Source organism: Narcine bancroftii, chromosome 11 (genome assembly GCF_036971445.1).
Source record: "Narcine bancroftii isolate sNarBan1 chromosome 11, sNarBan1.hap1, whole genome shotgun sequence".
Lineage (NCBI taxonomy): Eukaryota > Metazoa > Chordata > Chondrichthyes > Torpediniformes > Narcinidae > Narcine > Narcine bancroftii.
Window position 1 is genome coordinate 103,691,657 of NC_091479.1, and position 26,908 is coordinate 103,718,564.

A 26,908-nucleotide genomic window follows, 5' to 3' on the forward strand; every position below is an offset into this window, starting at 1 on the left:
GAGAGCCCAGCTGCCGTGAGTGCTAACTTAATTCTGTTTGACAGCTGGAGATCAACAGCTGAAAAGCACATCACGACTCCAACTCTACCTACCCAGAAACATTTGTCCCTCCTTTTGCTGCAGGCTCATTTACAAACATTTAACTACCAACCTTCCTTTAATTCTTCCTATCGTTCAATAATTTATCATGCAATAGATCAGTTTGATTCTACTTAATTTCCACTTTCAAGTCCAAAAATGTCTAAGACCAGTCCCGCCTTTTTGACCTGTACTGGACTGGTACCGCCCACCCCCGCCCCCCCCCCCCCACCATCCCACCCAAGGGGGCTGCGGGTAAATCACAGGAAGCAGCTTGGTCTGTGTGCAATATTGAAGAAAGTTTGAAAAGCACTACGGTTAAGCTAGTGTCGTGTGTTTCTCTAATCACTACATTTATCAAATAGTAGTTCATGCACTTGAGGCAGATTAAGACAATGCAACTAAACAGCAGACATGAGGAACATAGGTGCACACAAACCACACAAATTCTCAGATTTTATTCTTGTGTTCAGATCCCAGAACCAATCATTTTTTTGTAAAAGTACATGGGAAAAAGTACCACAACATGCAGAGTGAAACCAGATATTTCATGTAAACAAGAACTTAACACGAAACACAAACCTCTGTGCACACAAGAGGCAGCTCACCATAACTTTGTCACCCATTTGAGGCACAAGAACAATGCCAGTTTTACGCAAGCCCTGACGCCAAGATGCTGGATCTAATGGTTCCGCCACAGGCAAGACGGGAGAAATGGATTCATACTGAAGCCAATTAAAACAGAAAGTCCAATGAGAAAACTGCAAGGAGAAATGCTTCAGTGTGTTGTCAGTCACACGCAGTGAGAGCGAGATCAATGACCATCAGGAAAGACAAGGTCAAGAACTTTTATACTCTATATGAATAAAATGATGCAGATAACCAATCCAAATCACAATAAAAAGGAACAATACAGTATTTAATTAGACTCCAACTCTCAAGATATGTTCCTCGATGAGTGTGCATTTTCATGGTTTCTAATTTTAATGACAGTCAATGTAATATATGGTGCTGAAGTCATGTTGCAATGGAAGAGCAGAGGTTAACCATCCGCGAGGAGATGCAGAATCAGCCGGCGTGCCTGGGGTACAAACTGCTAACTTGCAGCCAAGAGGGTCAGCGTCAGAACATTCATGTGGGCATGGGACTGGACTCTCAGCAATGAACTTGATGGCTACTGAAGCACAGTTGGGGTCATCAACTTTATTCAAGCTGGGCCGGAGTTTGCAGCCCAAGCAGCAGGAGGCAATCAAGTCTGACAACTCGAGGCTGGGCAGACAGGGATTAACAAGGAAATTCACAAGCTGCCGCCATTGGTTCCCTGCAATTACATACGGTGCCCTGTCGCAGAACCTTACAAAATCTGACCTTTGTTCTTCATAAAAATCTGAAGACCACAAGTTTACTGCATGATGTCTTACCAATAATTATTGCTCAACTGGTTGGCCCCAAAAAAGGTCAATCTTGTGCTTAGGAATTTTCGATCCATCAAACATTTCCAAAAGAGTCAATAACAGTTGGATTGTTTGTTAAGAGTGAAAGACAGCAAGATTATTACTCTCTGGTTTACTGTGCAACAATTGGCCTCTTCTGACTGCTTGGTGAAAACTGTCCCAAACCAAAGCACTGTCTTGTCCATGTGGGGGGTGGCGAGAGGAAGAGAATCGTGTTAAACTAAATGAACACCAAAGGAATCATGAGATTATTGAGAGTATATTCAGACGTATAAAGGCATAGGAAGCGATTATCTTCTCCATCAGTTCCATGCCAACTCCCAGGGAGGAATCCTGTTATTCCCTTGCATTTTGCAATTTATCATCTCCCACAGATACCCATCAACATGCCATTGATTGTTTTTGCGATTGACCTATTTTCAAGAGCAACTTAGTGGCCAATTAGCCTACCAACAAATCTTTGGGGCAAGAGAGGAAACCAGAGTCAATGGAGCGGTCAAACCTCACACCGAGAGCACCCAAGGTTAGGATTTAATCCAAATCCCAGGACCAAAAAGACAATGCCACGACTGCATCACTGAGCTTTCAGTACATGAAACCACTGACTAAAAATGCTACAAGCTATGTGAAGGGTTCATGCTGTGGTTGATCAACCAGATTGGAATTCAGCATCCACCTTTAACTACACTTTCAAAGATGTCGTTTTGCATGCAGGTGGGAAAATAACTGTGCTAAACTGGTGTCTGCCCGTTTCCTGCTATTCCTGATGAAGGGTTTCAGCCTGGAACAATGGTCATCTATTGCCTTGCATGCATGCTGAGTTCTTCCAGCATTTTGTACATTGCTCCAACACCAAAAGCTTCTTGCTTTATTTCTCCACTCTCCAAAGAAAGACACTAATTTAGAATTTCTCACCACCTTGAATGTTCATCCTCTATATAATGGAACAGGAAAATTCCTCTGCTACCCAACTCCCTACGAATGCAAGTAAAACAAGAAAGTCTGCAGACACCTTGGTTGAAGTCAAAACACAACGCTGGAGAAACTCATTGGTCAAACAGTGTACTTTATGTGGCAAAGATAAAGATACATAATCAACGCTTCGGACTCGAGCCCTTCATCGAGGTATGAGCAAAATGTAGGCAGGCGCCCAAGCCTACATTTTATTCATACTTTACCCAAGGGCTCGAGCCCAAAACATTAGTTATGTATCTTTATCTTTGCTATATGAACACTGTTTGACCAATGAGTTTCTCCATCATCGTGTTTTGACTCCCTCTGAATGTAATATCCAAGTAGTGACTGACGGACAAAACAACTTTCTCAACTTCAGTTGAAAACTCAAGCTTTATCTCTTTCATCAGAAGTTGAAACCCATGGCCATTTCACAAATGAAAATGAAATCATTTTCTTTCAAAATTTCTGCCATGCAGCCTTGATTGATTCAGGCAGTGGGTATCCCTCCCCCAAGTCCTTCCATAGCTGATTCAAAGAGCAAGAAAGCTGACAGTTCAACTCCCTAATTTCAATCAATGAAAAAAATCAGAGCTTTTGTATTTCACCACTAGAAAACGTTGAGTTGCAATGGTGACAGTGTCCGAGATCATTAAGTGAAGGTACAATGAAATAGCACTATCCAAATCCAAAGATTTTTGCACAACTGCCATTTTTAACACCAATTTGCTCAGTTGCAAATTGTTCTGGAGGCATTGAAATTCAGCAGACCTATTCATACAAGTAAACTCAAGTGTCACATTCAGCTCACTGTCCACAGAAAATGGCTGCATAATGTAAAAGGCACAAGTTTGAAAGGATAGTTCATGGTAATTTTTGTTTTGAACAAAGACAGTGGTTGGTATCTGGAACTCATGATGGAGAAGGAGGAATCTGGAACCATTACTACATTTAAGAGACATTTGGATAGGCAATGAAGAAGGATATGAACCTAGTCCAGGAAAATTAAATTAATGTCCATGTGCAGAGGTCAGCTTGGGTCTGATGGCCATCTTGACGACGTCTCCCTCCTCCTCAGTGAATTAAAACCGACTGTGGACCTCCAGTGAAACCTCACCTTTTTTTTAAAAACTTAATTGGTGGGATGTGGGGATTCACAAGAGTTCACCTCGAACCTTTGAGGTGCAGTTGACATAGAAGTTTGTGCAATGCCTTTACAGTGCCAGTGATCGGGACTGGGGTTTGAATTCCATGCTGTCTGTAAGGAGTTTGTACGTTCTCCCTGTGTCTGCAGGGGTCTTCTCCAGGGGTGTACAGGGGGTGTAGTTTAATTGGGTGTAAAATGAGCGGCATGGATTTGTGAGCCAAAATGGCCTGTTACCATACTGTATGTCTCAATTTTTAAAAAAAATAAAACATTGCTACAGGGAATAGGTACACCTTTAAAATAATCAACTTCACTGATATTCTACATAGCTTACATTTGCTCTGTGTCTGAATGAATAGTTCACAGTCACCTGACACAAAATTACTGCTGTATTATCCTTCTTGATGTTAACCAGATGGCTTTCCACAATAATCAAATGAAGCAGTTCCACAACTCTGCCCGAAGGAAACAGGCAAAGAATTGCTGGAAGTAATGAGCAAATTTCTCAAAGCAAAACATCAGCACAGAATAGTTAAATCTTTTTCTTTCAACAGGGTCTCACCCCCCCCACCACCACCACATCTGTAACACAATGTGGAATCTTGTTTCATACAAGTAAACTCAAGTGTCACATTCAGCTCACTGTCCACATTGCGATACAATATTATTCCAAAGATATCTATAAACTAAATTCTCTCTCAATAGTGTTTTTTTAAATATCAGTCTCCACTTGGAAAACTCAATTTTTTTGGTTATTTTGCCTGAATTTTGCAAGACGTCAACTTTCTGCACAGATTTACCCTGGATCAATGCATCCTTCAAAGAAATTGCCAGCTTGAATGTGCAGTTTGTTGCTCAACTATCGAGCCTGCCCTCATTTTATCTACTACCTGCTCCAAAATATTTTTTCTGATGACACCCGTGGCTTTATCAGCTTACAGAAGCAAGGCAAGGCCACTTTCCAAAATGAAAACATGAAAGTCTGCAGACACACGGTTGAAGCAAAAACACAAAGCTGGAGAAATTCAGTAGGTCAAACAATGCAGTTTATATAGCAAAAATAATAATGACCAATGTTTCAGGCTTGGGCCCTTCATCAAGGTATGAGCAAAATGTAGGCAGGTGCCCGAATTTGCTCATAGCTTGATAAATGGCTCAAGCCCGAAATATTGGTTTTCTTTATCTTTGCCATCAAAAGTACACTGATGACTTGCTGAGTTTCTCCAGCTTTGTGTTTTTAAGGCCACTTTCCAGTTTGAGTTAACTGATTTGGCAGCAAAATGCTTGAAGGAATCCATGATCCAAACTAAATGCATTTTCCAGCAGGTCTTCAGCTCATCAAGATCCACAGATAAAGAGCAATGTTACTAAACATTGAACAAATTCAAACTGAAGCATTAATGAAACATTCCGGGCCAGTAGGGAAGTCGACTTTTTTTTAAACCCCCAATCTCCCTTTGGTTAATAATCTATTTATTACACCATCTAATTCTAAATACAGTCAAGCCCCTGGTATTCGGCACCTAGATGCTGGATAAATGTATTTTCTGGCTGCTTGAGACTTCCTCTTACAATGTTCAACTAAATACACCTGTATTAAGAATAAACAGTTTAAAAGACAGAAATACTAGACTGAATTTACACTGAACAAACTTCACTTGCATGAATATATAAGCAAAAGCATTTCATTTTATTTTCAGTCACATTCTTTGAAAAGATTTAACCATCACTGAATCTGCAGGTTACTCCCCCTCCACAGAGCTGCCAAAAGATGGACAATTATTGATAATTAAATCCCCCTCCCCAAGGTTGTGAGCTACTGGAGACTGCCTCTTGGGAACCAGGTATTGGAAATAGGATTCAAAAGGGAGCAGAAAGGGCTCCCAAAGGGCCTCAGTTTCTGAAGGCTTCCTGAACATGTCAGAAGTATGGACCTGGAGCTAGGGTTGCTGATGGATTAAACAGGAATCCATATGGTTGCAAAGTCTGAGGGAGGGCTGGAGGCAAATCCTCAGACACTCAAGTGACTCTGAAGGAACTCTTTTGCTTCTCTTTCTCTCTGACTGTAAGAAGAGCCAGGCAAAACCAATGGCAACTCTCCCTTGTGGCAAGCAGAAGGCAATTTCAAGCAATATTACGTTCTGCAGGGAAAAGGATACCCTGCTGAGTCACCCCAATGGCATCAATCAGCATCCTGGGCGACACCACTGATGTTTCACACAACTTAATACAAATAGCTGCCATAAGTAAACCACAACAGGGGCCCTCTGCTGGCTGAATATTTGCTCCCATCTTCACCATAGGTTCACGTGTACTTCAGGGAACATTTACTTTTACAATTTTAAACTTGTGTATTTTTTTAACCTGTTATTTTAATTTTTCAATTTACTTTCCTTGGTTTTTTTTTTTGCCGGTGCTCGAATTCCAGATACCAGAGCTTTACTGTGCATGTATTAGCTGTAATAAATTCGTTCAGATCATTGGAAGATTCAGATTTGTTAAATTTACTTTCTTTGCCAGAGAGTGTGTAGGCACATCCGACTTAATCATGATTATTGGCACTCCAAATTCTTGGTGACAAGTCATGGGATACAATTTGTCTTTGAGGTGTCATTTGCTCCACTTTGCAATTATTCAACTCTTAATTAATTCATCTGGCTCAATAAGATAGAGAGCAACTATAGTTGAATGATTGAAAATATTAGTGAGTTGAACAGGAACCAATCAAAAAGTGCCTTGGTGCCCACAATCAAATATTTAAACTCAAATCTGCTTTCCCATACCTTTTTCACAGGTGACGTTGGTGTAATTTGGCTTGTGGGTACAGTTGACGGGGCCACTGCTGCAGATTGTATGCCTCCATTATTCACACGGTTTACAATATTTACATTTGCTGTGGGTTTGCCTTTTTCTGGAAGAGAAGTCATTAAATGAGAGGTTACTAAACAAACCCACGGGAATAATTTGTATGTTTTAGGGGAGTTAAAATAAATGGTGGAGCTGCAGTAATGGCATCACTACCGTGGACCTAGGAGAGCAGAGTCACAGTGGTGTTCCAAGGGTTACAACTGCCTGGTCCTAATGCCAGTGGCTAAGTACTAGCTTTAAATGGGCTGTTAAAGGAGCCAGTTTGTAATCAAAATCCTGAAGCCACGAGCGGTTGCAGATTTCACTGGCACAGGACACCAGAAATGGGAGAGCACCTCCCATTGAGAAGGAGAAACAGAGGAGATGACCCAACAGGACAGTGACAGCAGACTAGCAAGGGGCTTAGTGGTGGAAGGGCCCACACAGGTTGTGAGCTACTGGAGACTGCCTCTTGGGAACCAGGTATTGGAAATAGGATTCAAAAGGGAGCAGAAAGGGCTCCCAAAGGGCCTCAGTTTCTGAAGGCTTCCTGAACATGTCAGAAGTATGGACCTGGAGCTAGGGTTGCCGATGGATTAAACAGGAGACAATATGGCTGCAAAGTCTGAGAGAGGGCTGGAGGCAAATCCTCAGACACTCAAGTGACTCTGAAGGAACTCTTTTGCTTCTCTTTCTCTCTGACTGTAAGAAGAGCCAGGCAAAACCAATGGCAACTCTCCCTTGTGGCAAGTAGAAGGCAATTTCAAGCAATAGTACGTACTGCACTATTATATGGACAATAAAGGAATCTGGAAACTTTTCAATCTTTTTGAAAGAGAAAATTTCACTAATATCATTGCTTCTTTTTGACAAATACAAAGGGCTCTAACTGAAAGGAGCAAAGCAGTAAGCCACTGGTCTTAGTGCTAAGGGACTGGACTCAAAACACAGCTTAAACTTGTAATTCTAGCTGGTGTCTAAAACAGTCTGGCTTGAATGACAGAATTTCCCACATAGACATGACTATTTTGCACCTAACTACTCCTTAATACCATTATTTAACACAATTTAATGAGATTAACAATGTAAGGGTAGGCACACAACAACAAAGACTCTACTTCTATAAGTGTTTTTCCTGATCCAAGAATGAATGTTGAGACAAGGCCTGATAAACAAAATATCTCCTCTTCATCTTGCATCAAACTTTGCAAATTCATTTTTTGTTTAAATCCCTCCACTTTCAGGAAATGAACTTAGACAATGTTGCACTCTTTCAGATGAGTCTAAACAATCTAAAGGCTGCTGGGAGTGGTTACCTGGCTCTGGCTCTGACTCAGAGTCATCCTCCTCCTCTTCCTCCTCTTCACTGGAACAACTAGAGTCATCTTTCTTTCCCTCCTCTTCCTCGCCTGCTTTCTCCTGTTCCAGGGATTCCATCTGAACTGGAATCTTCTGTTCATTCAAAATCGTTTCTTTACTGTTAAATTCAATGTTTCGACCAAGAAAACGGAAATTTTAACATCTGTACAACCTTGCTCATGAGCAAAATCAAATTACTAAGATTTCCCAACTGACGCAACTTCATTGTTACTGTATATTTTGGCGTACCAGTTGACCGCAATTTTTCGGGCTGTTCGGACCTCCCAGGAACAAACCAAAATTTATCTATCTATTTATTTATTTATTAATCTATTTTATTTATTTATTTTTAAACACCCCATTTGCAAGTAACAAATCTGTAAAATAAGTTTTAAAAAATCACCTCTGCCTACCTGACAGCAATGGCCCATGGAGCTGGAGAGGCGACATCATGCTCCAGACAGGAACAGAAACCTCAGTCTACCAGACAGCAGCGGTTGATGGCCCACAGAGCTGGAGCAGCAACATTGTGCTCCCGGTGGGAGCAGGAACCTCAGCCTACTAGGCAGGAGTGGCAATGGCCACCCCAGGGTCCCGGGTAGGACCAGTTATGCCAGACCCCAGCAGAGGGAAGGTTGGGAAGCGGCAGTGCCAGTGGTAGTGAGGTACCTCTTGCATAAAGTTACATGTTGAATTGATGTCAATCTGGTTTTTCGATGAATTTAAGGTCTCAAAAGTCTATCCGGCAAACAAGTCGACCCTCCTTTTTGAGAAATTTTTTTGGGTTTCAAGACTCAACTTATAAGCCAAAGTATATGGCAAGTTCGACAAATGAATCTCCCGTCTACTTACGTTTTTATGGGTTTTAATTGATCGTTTTCCATTGTCGTGGGGGACTCGATTAGTGGAGATTTGTTCGCCTGGTTTTCACTAACAAGCTTTGGGGGAAAAAAATAGATTTTTAATATTTGATCAGTTCGACAAACAAATTTAAATTACTGAAACCCAACTGTGTTGAGAATGAGTAAACACACAAATAGTTCTGAGCAACAGATGGCTGGGGAGGACAAAACAAAAAGGAGCAGAATTAGGCCATTCAGTCCATTGAGTTTGCTCTGCCATTCAAATCATGGCTGATGTATTTTTCCTGCTATTCCGATTCCCCTGCCTTCACCTCATAACCTTTAACACCCATATTAATCCAGAACCTATCAACCTCTGCTTTAAATCCACCCAATGACAGACTCCACAGACATCTGTGGCAACAAATTCCATAGATTCATCACCTGCTGGCTTAAGCAATTTCTCTTCATCTCTGTCTTGAGGCTGTGCCCTCTGGTCCGAGACTTTCCTAGTACAGGAAACATCTTCTCCACGTCCATTCTCTCTAGCCCTTTCAATATTTGATAGGTTTCAATGATACACCCCCCACCCCCCATCATTCTCAACTTTCCTACATTTACACTGTACAAAATAAAATTTGAATTAAACAAATTTGATCCTTTGCTTTTATTCAGTTATGAATGACAGAGACTTAGATACAGGTAGTTGATTTTTGATTTACGTGGTTGAAGGAAAAATTCTCGTCTGCCAGAGGTAAAGGAGGACTGGTCCATTTGGCAGAAGAGCAATTGTTACTTAATCCAGAAATCAGACATTATGCACGGGAGAGCTGAAGCAAGGCAAAGGGAGAGTGTCAAGTTGGTAAAGAGGAGCTTCGGGACGTTGGGGGTTAATGCCAACAAATACTTAAAAGGCAAGAGGACAGGTCAATGTCAGTTAAAATGGCATGTAGGATACTTTTGTCCTTTAGCCAAGGAGCAGAAAGTAAAAGCAGGGAGGTAATGCTGAAATGTAATGTACAATGTAATCCTCACAGCCTGAGTCAAGCAAGCAAGTCTGCAGACACCGTGATATGATATAAAAACACTAATACTGGAGAAACTCAGCACGTCAGACAGTGTACTTTATATAGCAAAGATAAAGATACGTAACCAACGTTTTGGGCTTGAGACCTTTATCAAGGAATTATTGACGTGCTGAGTTTCTCCAGCATTGTGTTTATATTTTAATACAAAGGGCAGAATTTGATCAAGTTGGAAGGATGGGAAAGGAACTTTTCAAGGATGAAAAGAGGATTTTGTTTTGCGATATTTGATGGAAGAAATGATTTCTTTCTCCGAAGCAATTTTATTACAAAAGAGAAGTCTCGGGTAAACACACAAATGCTGAGTCTGTGCCAATATCAGTAAGAATGGTTTACTTTTGGCAGTGGTCACCCACATTCCTAACAATTTGATGTCAGTGGTTTATTTTTCTCTTTACCTGAATAGGATTTTTTAAAATGCATTGTTCAGTTGCACCTCAACAGTATTTTAAAAGAAAACTTTTCCTTAAAAGGTTCCAAACACAGAACAAAGTAATAAATCCAACAGGACAGTGACTCAACCACTTAAATACACTGATGGTCCTCTAATTTATATTACTTGCTAGTTCCAACAGTATGTGTTTGTATAGATATGGAAACTAATTTTAATGTGAAGAGGTTTCCTCCTCACCTCTTGCTATTCAGCTTGAAAAAGGTATCCTACTGATAATAATCCAGAATTTCACTCATTTCTGGAAATCAGCAAGGTAAAGATCTCTCAAATTACAGAAACTTACCACATTCTGTTTTTTTTGCAACTCTTCTAAATATCCAAGAATATCTTCATCTGCAACATCAAATGCAGTCTGACCCTGTGGATAAACTTGCACATCTCAGAACAAGCTTCAAATATTAAGTAGCAGTTAGGCTAACAAAACAAGTAAACAGTGAGAAATTGCATCATTATGACTTTCTGTTTTCCCAAGGACACTTGCTGAGCAACTTTTAAACTGCACAGGGGATAAACCAAATGTTTTGGATAGTTTTAATCTCAGAATTGCTCCCGCTAAGCAGTCAAAAAATAAGGAAGATATTACAGGAGATGTGTGGCTGAGAATCTGGTGCAGTTGGTAAAAGCTTCAATTACATGAATCAATCAATGGGTTCTCTTCTCCATCAGGTGGGACCTGCACAGGTTGCACCTAAACTGGAGGGGCACCAATATCCTCAGAAGTTGGCTGGTGATGCTCAGCAGGGTTTCAACTAGCGTGGCAGAGGGACAAAACTAGAACCTCAGGTTAGCAAGTGGATGGGTTGAGGCTAAGATAGGGAGGCCCACATTAATGAACATGGTAGGGCTGATTGGCTAAAGTGCATTTATTACAAAACTAGGAGTTTTCAGATTTCCAAAAATGCATAGTTCTGGAAAAAAACATTAAATCCCATGCTGTTGCATCCCACATCTAAACTCCAAGAAGCCTTTTTTAGCACCCTATAAATTGTATCAGACAACACTCAAAACCAAGGTTATCCATGTAGTAATTAAGCAAAATGCTTTTCTTGCTTTGAATTGCATTACAATTTGTAAACATTAAGGAAAGATCAAAATCAATGAGATTACAATGGACTTAACAACCAGTTTTTAAAAATTTTCTTCAGATCCTGACCATTTGAAATATTAAACATGAAAGAAACCAATCCCAATGGAATGATTACTGGAGTTAATGCACCGTGAGTTTGTATGAACAGTTACTTCATTTCTTCATCGGCTGAGCTACCAGAGAAGAACAAGTCTTGTCTTCCACAACACTGTCTCGCATCAAGATAATGTGGAGGCAAAAGTAGTCTTGTAACTGAATGCGCCACATCCTTCAGAAATGTGGAGGACACAAAACTTGATATGGCCATTATTTCTTTTAGCCCAATCTGCAGTTGGCTGAACCCAAAGAAGATTCTGTGCAATCTCTGGGCTTTGTATGTTAATGTAAAGGTTCAGAAGCATAACTATCGAACCAAGACAGCAAAGCTCAAACTTGGTTTAAAATAACCCATTCATCGGTCCCGTCCCTGTCAAATGTGTCCCCCTCTGCTAACGTTGAGTTATCTGGATAGAGGTTTTTTAAAAAATTCAACTATTTAACTTAAAACATTGAAATCATTCCATTCTCTTCATTTTTATGATTAAAAAGCTAACCAAAACAAAGATTTAACAGGTAACAAACCACTTTGTTCATCGTTTCCATGTCACAGAAGTTTTCCACGAGGATTCTGCAGGTTTCCGCTTTACCCCAATGTGCTGCAGCATGAAGAGGGGTCCAACCATCATAGTCCTTGATGTTTACATCATATCCTGCTTGGATTAGAAGCCTATGGATAGGGAAAAATAAAAAAACTCAAGGTGCAAATAACGACTATCACTTGGAAATTTAGTACAACATTTGTTGCATTCTGAGAAAAGTCAACATTGGTATTTTCTGCAACACAAAGGCATATCATCTTTACATGGGTCAAGGAACAAGATAGGAAAACATTTCTATAAGCACCCTCTATCCTCAAGGACCCCCACCATCCAGACCATACCCTTTTCTTGATGCTACCATCAGGGAGAAGGTACAGGAGCCTGAAGTCACACACCCAACGTTACAAAAGCATCATCTTCACCTCTGCCATCAAATTTCTGAACGGACAATGAACCCATGGACACTACCTCACTTTTTTCTCCTGTTTGCACTAATTATTTTTTTTAACATCTTGTATTCACAGAATTGAAATTTATAGCAATTTTGCAACTTGTTCTGTGCAATACTGCTGCCACAAAACAACCATGTTCATGACAATAAACCAGATTCTGACATTTTTGGGGAGATTGTAATGCACAGCTGAATTATTAGGTTCCTGTTTGTAGTTACACAGATTACAAAATATCCCCAACACCACCAAATAATGTACAGAAAATCAAATTTAAAAAACAACCATCAGAAGTTGAATGAAAGTTATTGTAAAATAATTGAATATTGATACAATCAAGTTACCCTCTTAAAAACTGCAACAGGCATTAAAGACACCTTTTACCATTCCAATCAATTAAATAAAACAATCAGTTTTATATACATACTTTAAGACTTCGGAGTAACCTTTAGCTGCAGCCACGTGAAGAGCTGTGCCTCCAGATTTTGGATGCCTGGTGTCATTAATTTCCCCACTATTCAACCACTGTCTAGCATCCCGAAGCATAATTCGTTCTTCCTCTTTCCGAGCTGCCTCTATATCCACACCTAAACAAAAGTGGTTCAAAGATTTAAAAAAAGACAGGTCGCGCTTTCCACATATTTCAATCCCATCAGAAACATTAGTACATTTTTAGCAATAACATAAATGCTGGAAAAAACTTAGCTAGTCAAACCGCATCTGTGGAAAGAAAAAGAACCTTGATTTCAAAATAAGCAGTACATCCTGAATCCAGAATTCAAGTAACCATCAAAAAAAACCGTGGAAAATAAATAGGTAAAAAATAGGGACATTTAAAATTGGCGCACCTCACTGTTAGTTCACTAATTAGGCAATTTCAATTACAAGCAACTGGAAAATTCACCTGCCAATCCCCATAGGTGACAAATACTAAGGGTTTTACTGTATTTATTTTACAGGCTGCACCAACAGGTAGAAATAATCAATGTTTGAAGTAAGAAACCATTTTCAAGGGTACACTTGGAAGGATACAAAGGGATTGTGAGAAGGGCAGGGGAGGGAGTGGGAAGATATTGGACAAATGTAAGTGAGAGAGTTGGCAGGTCTTGGTGAGAATGTTGTCATAGACCTGAAAGACTGACTCTTTTTCTCCATGGGTGCTGCCTGACCCTCCAAGTACCTCCAGCCCCTCCCTCATTGTTTACACAAAATTGCAGCATCTACAATTCTCATGTTTCTTTAGTTGATTGCTCCACTGTAAATTCTTTACTCATCCATCTCAGGGAGTTCTGTGAAGTTCTCTCACACTTTAATAACGCAGACCCCTTGGCCCACTGTGTCCAAGCAAACTAGCAAACTCAAGTTCACAACAGAGACAATTCAAGTATTGCAGATTGTGAAAATATCTGTGCCTCAACCATCTACTCAGGCAATTCCAACCATCCTCTGGGTAATAAATATTCTCCAGTTCCCCAAACCACTTTACCCATTCTATACTGCTCAGAATGTTGTATACCTTCATCAGATACCCCTATAGCCTCCTCTGCTCCAAGCCTATCCAATGTCTTATCACAATCAAAACACTTTGTTCCAGACAACATCCAGATGAATCATCTCTGCACCTTCTCCACAGTTCTGTCACACTCTCCTTAGAGTTTGGTGACCAATGCTGTACCAAATATTCTAGCTGTGGTCTACAAATATTTTTTTTAAATTAACTTGCACGGATGACCTACTCTCCTGGTCTTTTTCATATACCTTGGCTAATGAAAGCAAATATTCCAAATGCTGCCTTTGGTACCTCATCTATCCACACTGCCACCTTCATGGATTTTGGGCCTGTTCACCAAAGTATTTTATTCCTCAATGCTCACTCAATGCCCACCAGTGCCCTTGTCATAGTTAATCAATCTTCCCTAAAATATGTTACTCACACTTGGGCAGGATTAAATACAATCCGTCATTGCTCTTCCCGCTACACCAACTGATCAATACAATTCTGAACCCATGACTACTGAAATGAATTACACTGTCTAATATCTTCTTGCTAAATCCACACCATGGCTTCACGTTTCCCTATCCCTGCAGCCTTCCCCACCTCCATCCCTCTCCAGGCAATGTGTTGTCTGTAAGGAGTTTGTTCGTTCTCCCCATGTCTGCATGGGTTTCCCCGGGCTCCAGTTTCCTCCCTCCCTTCAAAACCTGCAGGGGTTGAAAGTTGATTGGTATTTTTGTGCGGTCTGGGCTCATGAGCCAGAAAGGCCTGTTACAGTGTTGTATGCCTAATTTGAAAAGCTGTCCATCTAATTTGGACAATAATGAAATTGACGAAAGTAAGTCAGAAATTCTCCTGTAATTCTTCTGCAAGTCTAATGAAACAGAATTCTAAGAAGTGACCAGGCCTGACCCCATTTGTTACAGAAATGCAGAACTCCATTTTGAATGGGCAAAATTAGAATGATTTTACAGTCATTGAGCTTTTTCATTCATAGAGTAAAAGGTATCAATACATCCAAAACTATGATTCAGAGAAAATCTGCCATGGGTAGCAGCTCATGCAGAGATACCACCATTATTTGTCACAAAGCCATTCTCCTTGTATCACCCTTGGGTGGGTGAGATGACTTTCGGCAACAACTGAAAGTTGTAAATCCATGGTCACACGAGGGACTTAAAAGTACACCACAGAAGCTGTTACTTGCTACAGTGAATGTTAAGGATCCCTACTCAATGGAATTTTCCAAGCAGGCTAGACGCTATCCAGCAATATCACTAACAATGCTTAACAGTTATTTTCCGGCTGCAGTTACTAATTCTCACCCCAAACCCACCCCTGTTGTAACTCCGATTACATTGCCTTTCAAGTTCTCCAGCTGGAACCACACTCAGAAAAGACAAATCTTTTTGTTTAATCTTCTGCAAGAAAGGCATCATGACTCACTGTGAAAACTGCAGGGAGTCCTCCACTCAAAGGCTACAGCTCACTAGTTATTTAAGAAACATAGTTCTGATCAGTCATCTTAACTTTGGGAACAAACTAAAAAAAATGGGGGGGGACGAGGAGAAATTCACATACCTTAAGCACACAATAGATTTAAACAGTGTCATCAAAGAGGGTAATTTCACAAAGAAACAGCATCATGCAGGAAGCAGATCACTTAAACCTGCATGTACCCTATTACAAAAATATTAACTTTAAAAATTATGCAATAACATTGAAAATATTCAAGAGACGGTGCCATCAACAATGCGCCAATGGACAGAACAGTTAGCGGTTAGTGCTACGTCTTTACAGCACCAGGGATCAAATCCTGTGCTGTCTGTAAGGAGTTTGTATGTCCTCCCTGTGTCTGTGTGGGTTTTCTACAGGGGCAGTTTCCTCCCACCATTCTAAACGTACCGGGGGTGGATGTAAATGGGTGGCACAGGCTTGTGGGCCAAAATAGCCTGTTACCATGCTGTATACTTAAATTTAAATTTTAAAAAAATCTTAACTTCAACCATATCTTGTGGCAAAGAATCCACACCCAACCAGTTGTAACCCACAATATAGAATGAGAAGATAATATAGAATAAAGATACAAAACCAACGATTCAGATTTGAGCCCTTCGTCAAGGTACAAGCAAAATGTAGGCAGGCGACCAGGCACCTACCAACATTTTGCACGGACCTTGAGGAAGGGCTCTAGCCCAAATCGTTGCTTTATAAAGGCTCTGTTTGACCTGCTGAGATTCTCCAGCATTGTTTTGACTTCAACCATGGGGCCTGCAGACTTTACATGTTTTCTTTCTTTCATGTATACAATGAGGGGAAAGAGACTTGAAAAACACACATCCTAAAGCTCAATTAAATCTCCATTTGGGCTGTGAAATTCATCCTGGATATTCCAGGTTATGGTTCATACTAACTGGGTGAACCATTCCATCCATTTTGTTTTCTGCACCATTACTACTCTCTGTCTAATCAAATTCCAAAAATTGAAAAATTAAACTGCAAAACAATGCGGTACAAAGGATTACTTTTTAGTTCTATGCTTCCAATTCTAAAACGACAATTCTACTTGTTTTTGCACATTTTTGCAATATTGATTAATACAATGTCTATAACAAATTACAATAGTGTAAGGGGTCAACCTCAATTTCCCCTATTTCTTCTATTCCTTCTACCTCCTCCTCCAAATCTAGATTGCAAATAGTAATTAACTGCATGCAGTATTTAGTGCAAATTTGCCTGAATAAGTTTGGAGTAAGGCAAGAGATTATCAGAAACAACAGTATCCTTAGGATACAGTTAAGTGCATCATTCCTGACAATTATGCAGAATTTATTATGTTGAGTTTATTTTTATTTTAAAAGCCATGCTAACCAGGAGTTTTAAAAAGGAAGAATTGCCAGCAGAGGGCAATATTGTACACTATTAGGGTCTCAATAATTTCATGCCTCTGTGCAAGTTGCAGACACAATTTTCCATCAGTGCTGAAAAGCCAGAGTTTCAAAGCACATTTCCTGATTCTTGACACAAAACAGTAGCTTCAGGTTCAGGAGTTATACTGCTTAATAACCTAAAAAAAATCATAAATATAAATCCAACAAAGCAAGGAATATATGGGTTGGCACAACATCACGAGCTGAAGGGCCTGTACTATGCTACAGTGTTCTATGCCTACTGCTCTAAAGATGTCAGTTGATGGAACATATCAGGGGTTAAGATTAATTAGGTATATATTGGGCAGCACAGACTTGTGGGCCGAATTGGCCTGTTACCATGCTGTATATCTATTTTTTTTTTAAATACCAGCGTGTACACACACACACACTTACTTTACTTACACTCATTTCAAAAATTATCTGAAACAGCAGAGCTGGCCAGAATCATTCATGTTTCTGATTTGTCATCTACCTCGCAGCGCAGGCACCTCGCAGCGCAGGCACCTCGCAGCGCAGGCACCTCGCAGCGCAGGCACCTCGCAGCGCAGGCACCTCGCAGCGCAGGCACCTCGCAGCGCAGGCACCTCGCAGCGCAGGCACCTCGCAGCGCAGGCACCTCGCAGCGCAGGCACCTCGCAGCGCAGGCACCTCGCAGCGCAGGCACCTCGCAGCGCAGGCACCTCGCAGCGCAGGCACCTCGCAGCGCAGGCACCTCGCAGCGCAGGCACCTCGCAGCGCAGGCACCTCGCAGCGCAGGCACCTCGCAGCGCAGGCACCTCGCAGCGCAGGCACCTCGCAGCGCAGGCACCTCGCAGCGCAGGCACCTCGCAGCGCAGGCACCTCGCAGCGCAGGCACCTCGCAGCGCAGGCACCTCGCAGCGCAGGCACCTCGCAGCGCAGGCACCTCGCAGCGCAGGCACCTCGCAGCGCAGGCACCTCACAGTGCAAGAGATATGGCAAATGCTTCTTCTGCAAATTCTCCAAAACAAACAATGTACATGATCAGAGGTAAAGACACTTGGATAAGCTCAGGAGTTCAAACAATGGACTATCTTTGGCTTGGCTTCGCAGACGAAGATTTATGGAGGGGATAAAAGTCCACGTCAGCTGCAGGCTCGTTTGTGGCTGACAAGTCCGATGCGGGACAGGCAGACACGGTTGCAGAGGTTGCAGGGGAAAATTGGTTGGTTGGGGTTGGGTGTTGGGTTTTTCCTCCTTTGCCTTTTGTCAGTGAGGTGGGCTCTGAGGTCTTCTTCAAAGGAGGTTGCTGCCCGCCAAACTGTGAGGCGCCAAGATGCACGGTTTGAGGCGAGATCAGCCCACTGGCGGTGGTCAATGTGGCAGGCACCAAGAGATTTCTTTAGGCAGTCCTTGTACCTTTTCTTTGGTGCACCTCTGTCAAGGTGGCCAGTGGAGAGCTCGCCATATAACACGATCTTGGGAAGGCGATGGTCCTCCATTCTGGAGACGTGACCCACCCAGCGCAGCTGGATCTTCAGCAGCGTGGACTCGATGCTGTCGACCTCTGCCATCTCGAGTACTTCGACGTTAGGGATGAAAGCGCTCCAATGGATGTTGAGGATGGAGCGGAGACAACGCTGGTGGAAGCGTTCTAGGAGCCGTAGGTGATGCCGGTAGAGGACCCATGATTCGGAGCCGAACAGGAGTGTGGGTATGACAACGGCTCTGTATACGCTTATCTTTGTGAGGTTTTTCAGTTGGTTGCTTTTCCAGACTCTTTTGTGTAGTCTTCCAAAGGCGCTATTTGCCTTGGCGAGTCTGTTGTCTATCTCATTGTCGATCCTTGCATCTGATGAAATGGTGCAGCCGAGATAGGTAAACTGGTTGACCGTTTTGAGTTTTGTGTGCCCGATGGAGATGTGGGGGGGCTGGTAGTCATGGTGGGGAGCTGGCTGATGGAGGACCTCAGTTTTCTTCAGGCTGACTTCCAGGCCAAACATTATATAGCAGAGATAATACATGATCAAAGTTAGGCCACATAACCATCATCAACTCTCCAACTACTCGTTGATTTCTGATGGAGAGAGAATTCTGTTCACATACCTGAAACCTAAATCAGAGTAGTGATTTTGAGCTCTGTCATACTATGTTCGCAAAACCTGTGAACAAACTGTCCAGTAAGTTATGGAACTCCTTGACCACTGACCATAGAATAGAGCAGCAACATTCACGGTTCACATCGAGAACATGTGTGTTTGTCCCCATGCTGCCCAAATGCACCCAAGTGGCCTACAACTGCCCCCCAATACGATTTGGGAAGAAGATACACTCCTTACAGGCAGTGTGGGATTTGAACTCTGTCGCTATTCTCTTCCTTTTTCCTTTCAGAGTCAAAGCTATTCCCCTTCCCCAATCAATTCTCAGCTTTCTTCTCTCCTGTCCTTTTTATCATATCCAATGAACACCTTTTGTCTGTTGGTTTGTACTCCTCATCCTGACATTCTTCACTTTTCAGCCTATCTGTTTTTCGCTGATACCTTGAAGGCCGACACCAGCCCAAAACCAGTCAGTAATAGATCGTTATCTCCGAGGGACACCAGGACGAGACCGACTGAGTCCCTCCAGCTCTGTGTTTTCATTACAATCACAGCCTCTGTAGACTTTTGCATCACCTTCAATGCTCATTATCTCCCAAATCATTGCAACTTTATGCAGCACTGAAACCAGTTCTGCAGAAAAGCATTTAGCTAAATTACAGGCTGAGGTCCCAGTGAGAGATTTGGGAATATGTGACATCCTGACTCCAAAAAGGTAATATTCACTCGCCTCTTTCACAGTTGCAAGTGGCCCCAGGAATTAATGGGCAATCGGCCTAAAAATGGTCAAATGTAGAATGAAAATCATCTCAAGCCGGGATAGACTGCCTCGACCCCTAGTACAATCCCCTGCGTGACTACAGGAACGTGAAGGAAGAAAAGATTAAAATGAAGGTATAAACTTTGCTGTGGGGTAAAAAAAATTGCAGCAGAAGAGAGGTGCTATAGCACACAATTTATAAAGAACATGGGGGGGAAAAATGATGGTGGACCCAACTTCCTAGAACTCCATGAACTGCTCCTTTCATACAGCCCTTCCGCTGCCGCAAGGAATTGTGGAAGGGCAGGTCCACCATTGCTTTTTCCCATAGTACTTATAAATTTGTGCCATAGCACTACCAACTTTCCCACGCTGTTTAAAAATTGTCTGCTATTGCTATTTATTGTGTGCACTTTCCCACGGTTCCTTATAAAGATTTATTTTGGTCAGCAAAACAACTGGGGCTGAAGGGCTCATACTGTGCTGTACATAAAGCTTAATTATGTTATAATTTAGGCATGATTAATCTTGTTCAAATACAAGATCAAAATAATTTAAGGCAGGTCCACCATCACTCGATGTGTCATGACGTCACTGGTAGAAAGTAGAACAGTTCTAACCCCGGGGATGGCTCCTTACAGATATCCCAGTTAGGTGTGGTGAAATGTCAACAGCAAAAACGCCATTCCTATCCCAGGACAATGAACACCGATTTAGTGGGATGCAAGTGTAAATAATCTGGAGGTTGGAGGTCAATTGGGCAGCACTGGCTCATGGGCGGAAAGAGCCCGTAACCGTGCTGCATATCCAAATTTACATTTAAACTAAATACAGTAAAACCTCGTTAGAACGTGGTAGTTGGGGGTCCAAGATTTCATACCACGTAACAGCCGAGTCGCAGAACAGATGTATATACGTCATGATTCAGGAAGCAGGAAAACAGAATACTGTGACTCAAACCCTAGAACAAGACCTTTAAGATCTTTAAACTCCACATATTAACATACTTCTTGTAAATGAGTTATAAGAGCCCATTTTAGAGTTTGTGGCTGTTCACCACTGTTAGCCTGGCCTCCTAAAATCAATGTTTGGGGTCCACAGACACCCTCACAATAAGCAATTCTGTGGATTAACGAATCGCATTCTAACGAGGTTTCACTGTACTTGGATAGGAATGGTTAGAGATGGATACAGGCCTAATGCAGTTTAATTGGTTTAATGTCGATTGGCATCACATTTGGAATGGATGAGGTGAGCCATAAGGGCCAGCCCTGGGATGGATCATTCCACAAATCCCCATTTCATTTGTTCATAGACCCTCAATGAAACATGACGTGACTATTTGGAAAAATTCTTTTTCGTAATTATTGTACCCGTCACAACCTCGAAGACAGAAAAACACAAGCATCATCTATTCTTCTGAAAACCACTCAGCTTTTCATCCGTGATTTAAATAATACCGCAAAGAATACTGCCTTCCGAGGCAATTCATACCAGTAAAAACACAAACGTGGGAGGAACTCAGCCAATATCACTCCATCTACAAGAGGTAAAGATACCTACTAAGGTATCAGTTCTGAGTTGTTCTTCAAGGTATAAGCAAAATTCAAGGATGCATCTTAATTACTGATAAACCCTGACTTACGATATTCTGATTGATAATATTTTGAAGTTACAATGGATCAGAATCCATTTTGAATAAAGGCAAACCGGGATCTACCTACATCTCTGTAGGAAATGCTTCCATCCAATCCAGCCAGACAGATTGCTTCCCCGCCACCAACCCCACCCCCCTGCCCCAAGTCATCATTTCAGTGCTCCTCTCGTCGTGACATGCTTTGTGGACTCAAAACTTTTTTTTTTAAAAAAAAGGTGATTTGGAACACATGCACAGGTTGCCGTCATTGGGGAGGGAGAGATTGAAGAGGGAGATAGAGCAGTGGCAATTTGTGCATGTGTTCCAAATCAGAACATAGGTTGCGAGGTGACACCGCTGCCCCTAGTTACCCAACGCCATGAAAAGAAGATGGTGAGTGAGGGAGAAGGGATGCCGAGAGCAGGGTCATCTTGCTCACCGTCCTGCCAAAAAATGGAGGGCAGATCAGGTGGCAGGAGGGAGAGGGATGTTGAGCGTGTCTCCCTCCAGCAAGTTGCTCACAGCCTTCTAGGTGCTGTGGAGTTCTTGCTTGCCGTGATACCATGGGCACGGGGATCAAACTGCAACATCCTCTCCCCGACCGACTGCTCATCCAAGTTCCCGACTATGGGGCCTCACCCTGGCCACTCGCACATCCGAACTCCTGAAACCCTGGCCTACCTGTGACTGAACTTTGTTTTCAATTTTTTTTTGTGGCTTAATCCAAGAATGCATGATAAGACTGTCATAGTATTTTTTTAAAATCTGTACACATAAACCTGACTTACAATAATTTCAACTTATGATGCAGGTCCCAGAACCGGATCCCATCGTAAGTTGCAGTCTATCTACAACAACTGGAGAGAGAGGGAAAAGAATGGGAGGGGGAGGACAGACAAACAGTGTTAATTAGATACAAGAGAAAAGGTGAGAATTGATTTTGGCTCTGGGAAAAGAGACAGACCAGCTTATCTCAGCTGATGCACTTCCACGACCCAATCAATCAAGGATCCCAGCTCCACTCCAGGGATACACATCATAAATTTGTAGTGTCCCATGGAATCCTGTTCTTTAGATTCGATGTTAAATAGGCAACCTTGTGCATGATAAATATGCTGTTTAGCCCTCATAGAAGCATAATAATGTGAACAACTGTTCAGCTGTTAGCATGCAACAAATCAAGATGTAACTTTTCCAAGTGCCCCAGTCACAAAGTTTAATAAGCCCACATGGACACATCTGTCTCTGCCTCATCCATTGTTAGAAAGTCCTCCACTTGTTTGCTGGTATGCCCTCCCTCATCTATCTATTACCTCCTGCCCCTTCCCCCCACCAATTTGTTCAAGCACCTGCCTACATTTTGTCCATATCTCAAAGGGCTCTAGCCCTAAATGCTGGTTTTGTATCTTTATCTTTATTATATCAAGTACACTGTTTGACCTGCTGAGTTTCCTCAGCATCATGTTGCAACTTCAACCACAGTGTCTTTCAGACCTTCCTGTGTACTTCCAAATGATTCACTGGCCATTTCTACACAGAGATGTTGCCTGATCTGCTGAGTTCCTCCTGCATTTTATTTTGCTGGAGATTCCAACATATGTAGTTTTTGTTTTTTCAAGATTAATAGGTCCTCCTTCTTACTGTAAGCAGGTTCCTAGTGCAACAAAACCAAACATGCTGCAGAAATGCATTTTTCAGCAATCAGAGTGAAACAAGAGAGCATAGCAGGTGGAAGATGACAAGAGCTAGATAATGATGTGACCAATAGGATCTGTGTGTAGATATTAGGAAGTGTCACTCATACCATTTGATACAAGACAGAAATATTACAGATAGTAGAAGTGTTACCCAATCCGAGAAAATACTAGGCACCACCCCAGCGAGAAATGAAATAAAAATGATTTCCTCGTCAGAAGTCTGACAGTGTGAAAGGGCAGAGGGACTTGAAGCTCAGGCTCACAAGATCTGAGAAGTGTGATGTTAAATGGGTAAAGACACAAACAACACATGGGGTAATTGTGTATTTTATGACAAGAATTAATGAAGGAAAATTCAAAATTGAATGGTAAAATCTGGATTGAATTTTGCCAAGGTAAAATTTTGTGGTAATAGAAGGAAAAAGATTAAAGAGTCACCTTAATGTTGTTTGGTGCAGAAATACAAGAAAGGCCCCGGTAACTAGGATTGTTCTCATTAGAACATTGGTAAAGAAGAAAGTTGAATGAATTATTACAGACTGATAGAAATATACTGTGAACAGGATTGGGCAGTGCGGGGATTGAGAAGAAAAGCTGTTGACTAAGTCAACAACGAGAAATTTTGTTTTGTGTTCTGGCAGAAACATTTTTTGTAGAGATACAAAGCTCATTTGGGAGAGTTCCTGAGTCAAGGGGTACACAGTCAAATTAGGTGGATGGTTTAAGGAGATAATAGTATCAGGGTAACAGCACTGAAGGGTACTGTTCAGGTGGAAGACAAGTGCCAATACATATCCTCAGGCCCCATGAACTTGGCACTAGAGTTTTAATATAAATTGGAGAATATGTTTGATGGACCAATCTGATGAAGATTCCTCAACAGGAAAGATCTCCAGTGGGGAAAAAATCTTGAAACTCAGTCGTAGATTGGTTATTGGAGCATAGGCAAGTGAGTCATCACTGATTGAATTCTACAGTCGACAACACACAGAAATACTAAGGCGCTTCTTAATGTAGTGCATTTTCTCACCTTGCCTACTAATCTCTTCCTGCAAGAGTTCTTCCATGGCTTCTTCTTCAGCTATATCCAAAGGAGTTTCTCCTTCACTATTGACTGCAGCTACATTTGCTCCACGACCAATTAAATATCTGAAAAATAATGTTTAAAAGTCTTTAGTAAATTTCATCCAATTCCATTAAAGTCAAACCTGTGTTTTTAAAGCTTTAATCCAATTCCAAGTTTATCTTAAAGTGAGATCGCTGAAAATTACCTTAATTAATGAAAAGTATAGAAGAGATGCATCATTCGCACACAAATGTAATCCAAGTTTCATTATAATGGAGACTAAAAATGAAATTATGAATCAATTTGCTTGAATACATTCAATACCTAATCATTTCATATTCAAGATTCCGCGACAAATTTTCGATCCTCTGGCACTTGAGCCAACATTATCTCAAGTCACACAATAATGGCTTCTTTCCCACTTATACACCTGTTCCCAGGTTTTTTTTGCCTGTTCAGCCAGGATAAGAAAAATAAGGAAGAAAATGTATTGCAGGGAAGGTAGAGTGCACACCGACCCAATCTTCGCTTTGACAATTTGAAACAATTTGTTTGAAAATCTTTCTCAATCACTCTTACTTATTAATCCCTTGGTCCTTATTTGCTGCACAATCTTTTGAACACACACAGGTATGAATGGAGTTTTAGGTTATTCAGATGACTTTCACACAAGAAAATATTGGTATTTGCTCCATATTTTTCAGGCTGGCCCCTGCATCCATTCATAATATACATTAAACTACCAAAGTTGTATTGTCAGCACTTGGCCCAAACCTCCTCAGACCATTTCTGAGAAATCTAAACTGTGCAGGTGATCTGCACACCTTGGTTTTCTTCATGGATATATTCATCTCAAATTCTCTCCTGTTTCGTATCTTTCAACATTCTTCACATGAAGAGGAGCTTGAGCCTCTCGCAAATTATACCCAACGCTGATCACATTTTGGGAAAAATAAAGGCTTTCAAAGTTTATAACCTGGCATCATGATTCTGTTGCAGGTGTGGCTCAGGTGCCAGCACGGTCTCCAAATGATGGACACTAAAATATGGAAAGGTCATTTTTAACCTTTTTTTGTCCATGGCCTCCTTAGGACTCTGCTCAGAGTTTATGGGCCCCTTCCCTGTGAAGTAGCAAAGTTTTGTTAGTTTTTTCCATACTTCTCTCCTACTGACCACGTTTTTAAAAATTATGATTTCAGTCCATGGTACCCCCCTAAATGTGCTGTGGTACCCCCCTGAATGTGCTGTGGTACCCCCCTGAATGTGCTGTGGTACCCCCCTGAATGTGCTGTGGTACCCCCCTGAATGTGCTGTGGTACCCCCCTGAATGTGCTGTGGTACCCCCCTGAATGTGCTGTGGTACCCCCCTGAATGTGCTGTGGTACCCCCCTAAATGTGCTGTGGTACCCCCCTAAATGTGCTGTGGTACCCCCCTAAATGTGCTGTGGTACCCCCCTAAATGTGCTGTGGTAGCCCCCTAAATGTGCTGCGGTACCCCCCTAAATGTGCTGCGGTACCCCCCTAAATGTGCTGCGGTCCCCCCCTAAATGTGCTGCGGTCCCCCCCTAAATGTGCTGCGGTCCCCCCCTAAATGTGCTGCGGTCCCCCCCTAAATGTGCTGCGGTCCCCCCCTAAATGTGCTGCGGTACCCCCCTAAATGTGCTGCGGTACCCCCCTAAATGTGCTGCGGTACCCCCCTAAATGTGCTGCGGTACCCCCCTAAATGTGCTGCGGTACCCCCCTAAATGTGCTGCGGTACCCCCCTAAATGTGCTGCGGTACCCCCCTAAATGTGCTGCGGTACCCCCCTAAATGTGCTGTGGTACCCCCCTAAATGTGCTGCGGTACCCCCCTAAATGTGCTGCGGTACCCCCCTAAATGTGCTGTGGTACCCCCCTAAATGTGCTGAGGTACCCCCTTAAATGTGCTGAGGTACCCCCTTAAATGTGCTGTGGCCCCGGGTTGGGGGGGGGGGGGTGCATACTGCTCCTTTTGAGAATGGCTAATCGAGAAGAACATACCATGTTCTTGCTACACCATTAGGTCTGCCACCTTGGAATGAGACTTTAAATTAAGGACCTCTCTTCACGGTGGGATGTGAAAAATCCTCTAAACACTATTTAATAAATAGCAGAAGTTATCATTTAGCTAATTTTTTATACTTCTAACAACATTATGATCAACAAATTATCTTATCAGTCATACAACTGTGGAAAATTATTGCACTCCAACTGCCCATATTTCCTACCGTCCACAACGACTACTTTCCAAAGTAATTTTACTAATGGTTTGGAATATCCATTCTTTTTAATCACGTAGCTAGACTCACTGCACTAGGTCACACTCCACTCAACTAACAGTTTGCAACTACACAATAGTACACATTGTTTAAATAAATGGCAAACAAAATTGATAGAAGGTTATTAAATTCATTCTTAGCAACTAATATTCAGCAATAATCTTAGAATTGCAAGAGTGGAATTGTCAATAACAAGTGCCTTGATGTGAAACTAAAACATTACCACAACATCAGATAACATTATAAGAATACACCCCTGCTTGTTCCATCTATGAAATAGTGGTCATCTCGCCTTTGCACTTTTATCTCGATAAAAGGTTAAACCCAAAGTGTTAACTGGCTATTTCTACCCCATGGATGCTGCCGAACCAATTCGAGTTCCTCCAGCAGTTCCTATTGAAACATATTTTCAATATAACAGAATCTGGCACAACATTCCAAATTATTCTAAAGCTCCAAATTGGATGAGAAGAATAGGAGAGTTTCGAAGGACCAAATGCAGACAAAAGCCCAGAATGCCAACTTGCTTGGAATGCACAGTTGGGCCAAAGTGCGTGTTCCATCTTCTTGAA

The 26,908-nt window shown here is 41.9% G+C and overlaps 1 protein-coding gene across 3 annotated transcripts in view; it reads right to left on the reverse strand.

Annotated features, from left to right (window-relative positions):
* Positions 1 to 26,908, reverse strand: part of ppp1r12a (protein phosphatase 1, regulatory subunit 12A) — a 105,579-nt gene that overhangs the window by 70,036 nt on the left and 8,635 nt on the right. For all 3 annotated transcript variants that reach the window (XM_069904372.1, XM_069904371.1, XM_069904370.1), the window contains exons 3-9: positions 24,003 to 24,121; positions 12,822 to 12,981; positions 11,929 to 12,073; positions 10,504 to 10,578; positions 8,692 to 8,777; positions 7,797 to 7,957; positions 6,417 to 6,544 (exon numbers count right to left, since the gene is read on the reverse strand). In XM_069904372.1, the coding sequence (XP_069760473.1) occupies positions 6,417 to 6,544; positions 7,797 to 7,957; positions 8,692 to 8,777; positions 10,504 to 10,578; positions 11,929 to 12,073; positions 12,822 to 12,981; positions 24,003 to 24,121 (874 nt within the window). The remainder of the gene's footprint in view (positions 1 to 6,416; positions 6,545 to 7,796; positions 7,958 to 8,691; positions 8,778 to 10,503; positions 10,579 to 11,928; positions 12,074 to 12,821; positions 12,982 to 24,002; positions 24,122 to 26,908) is intronic.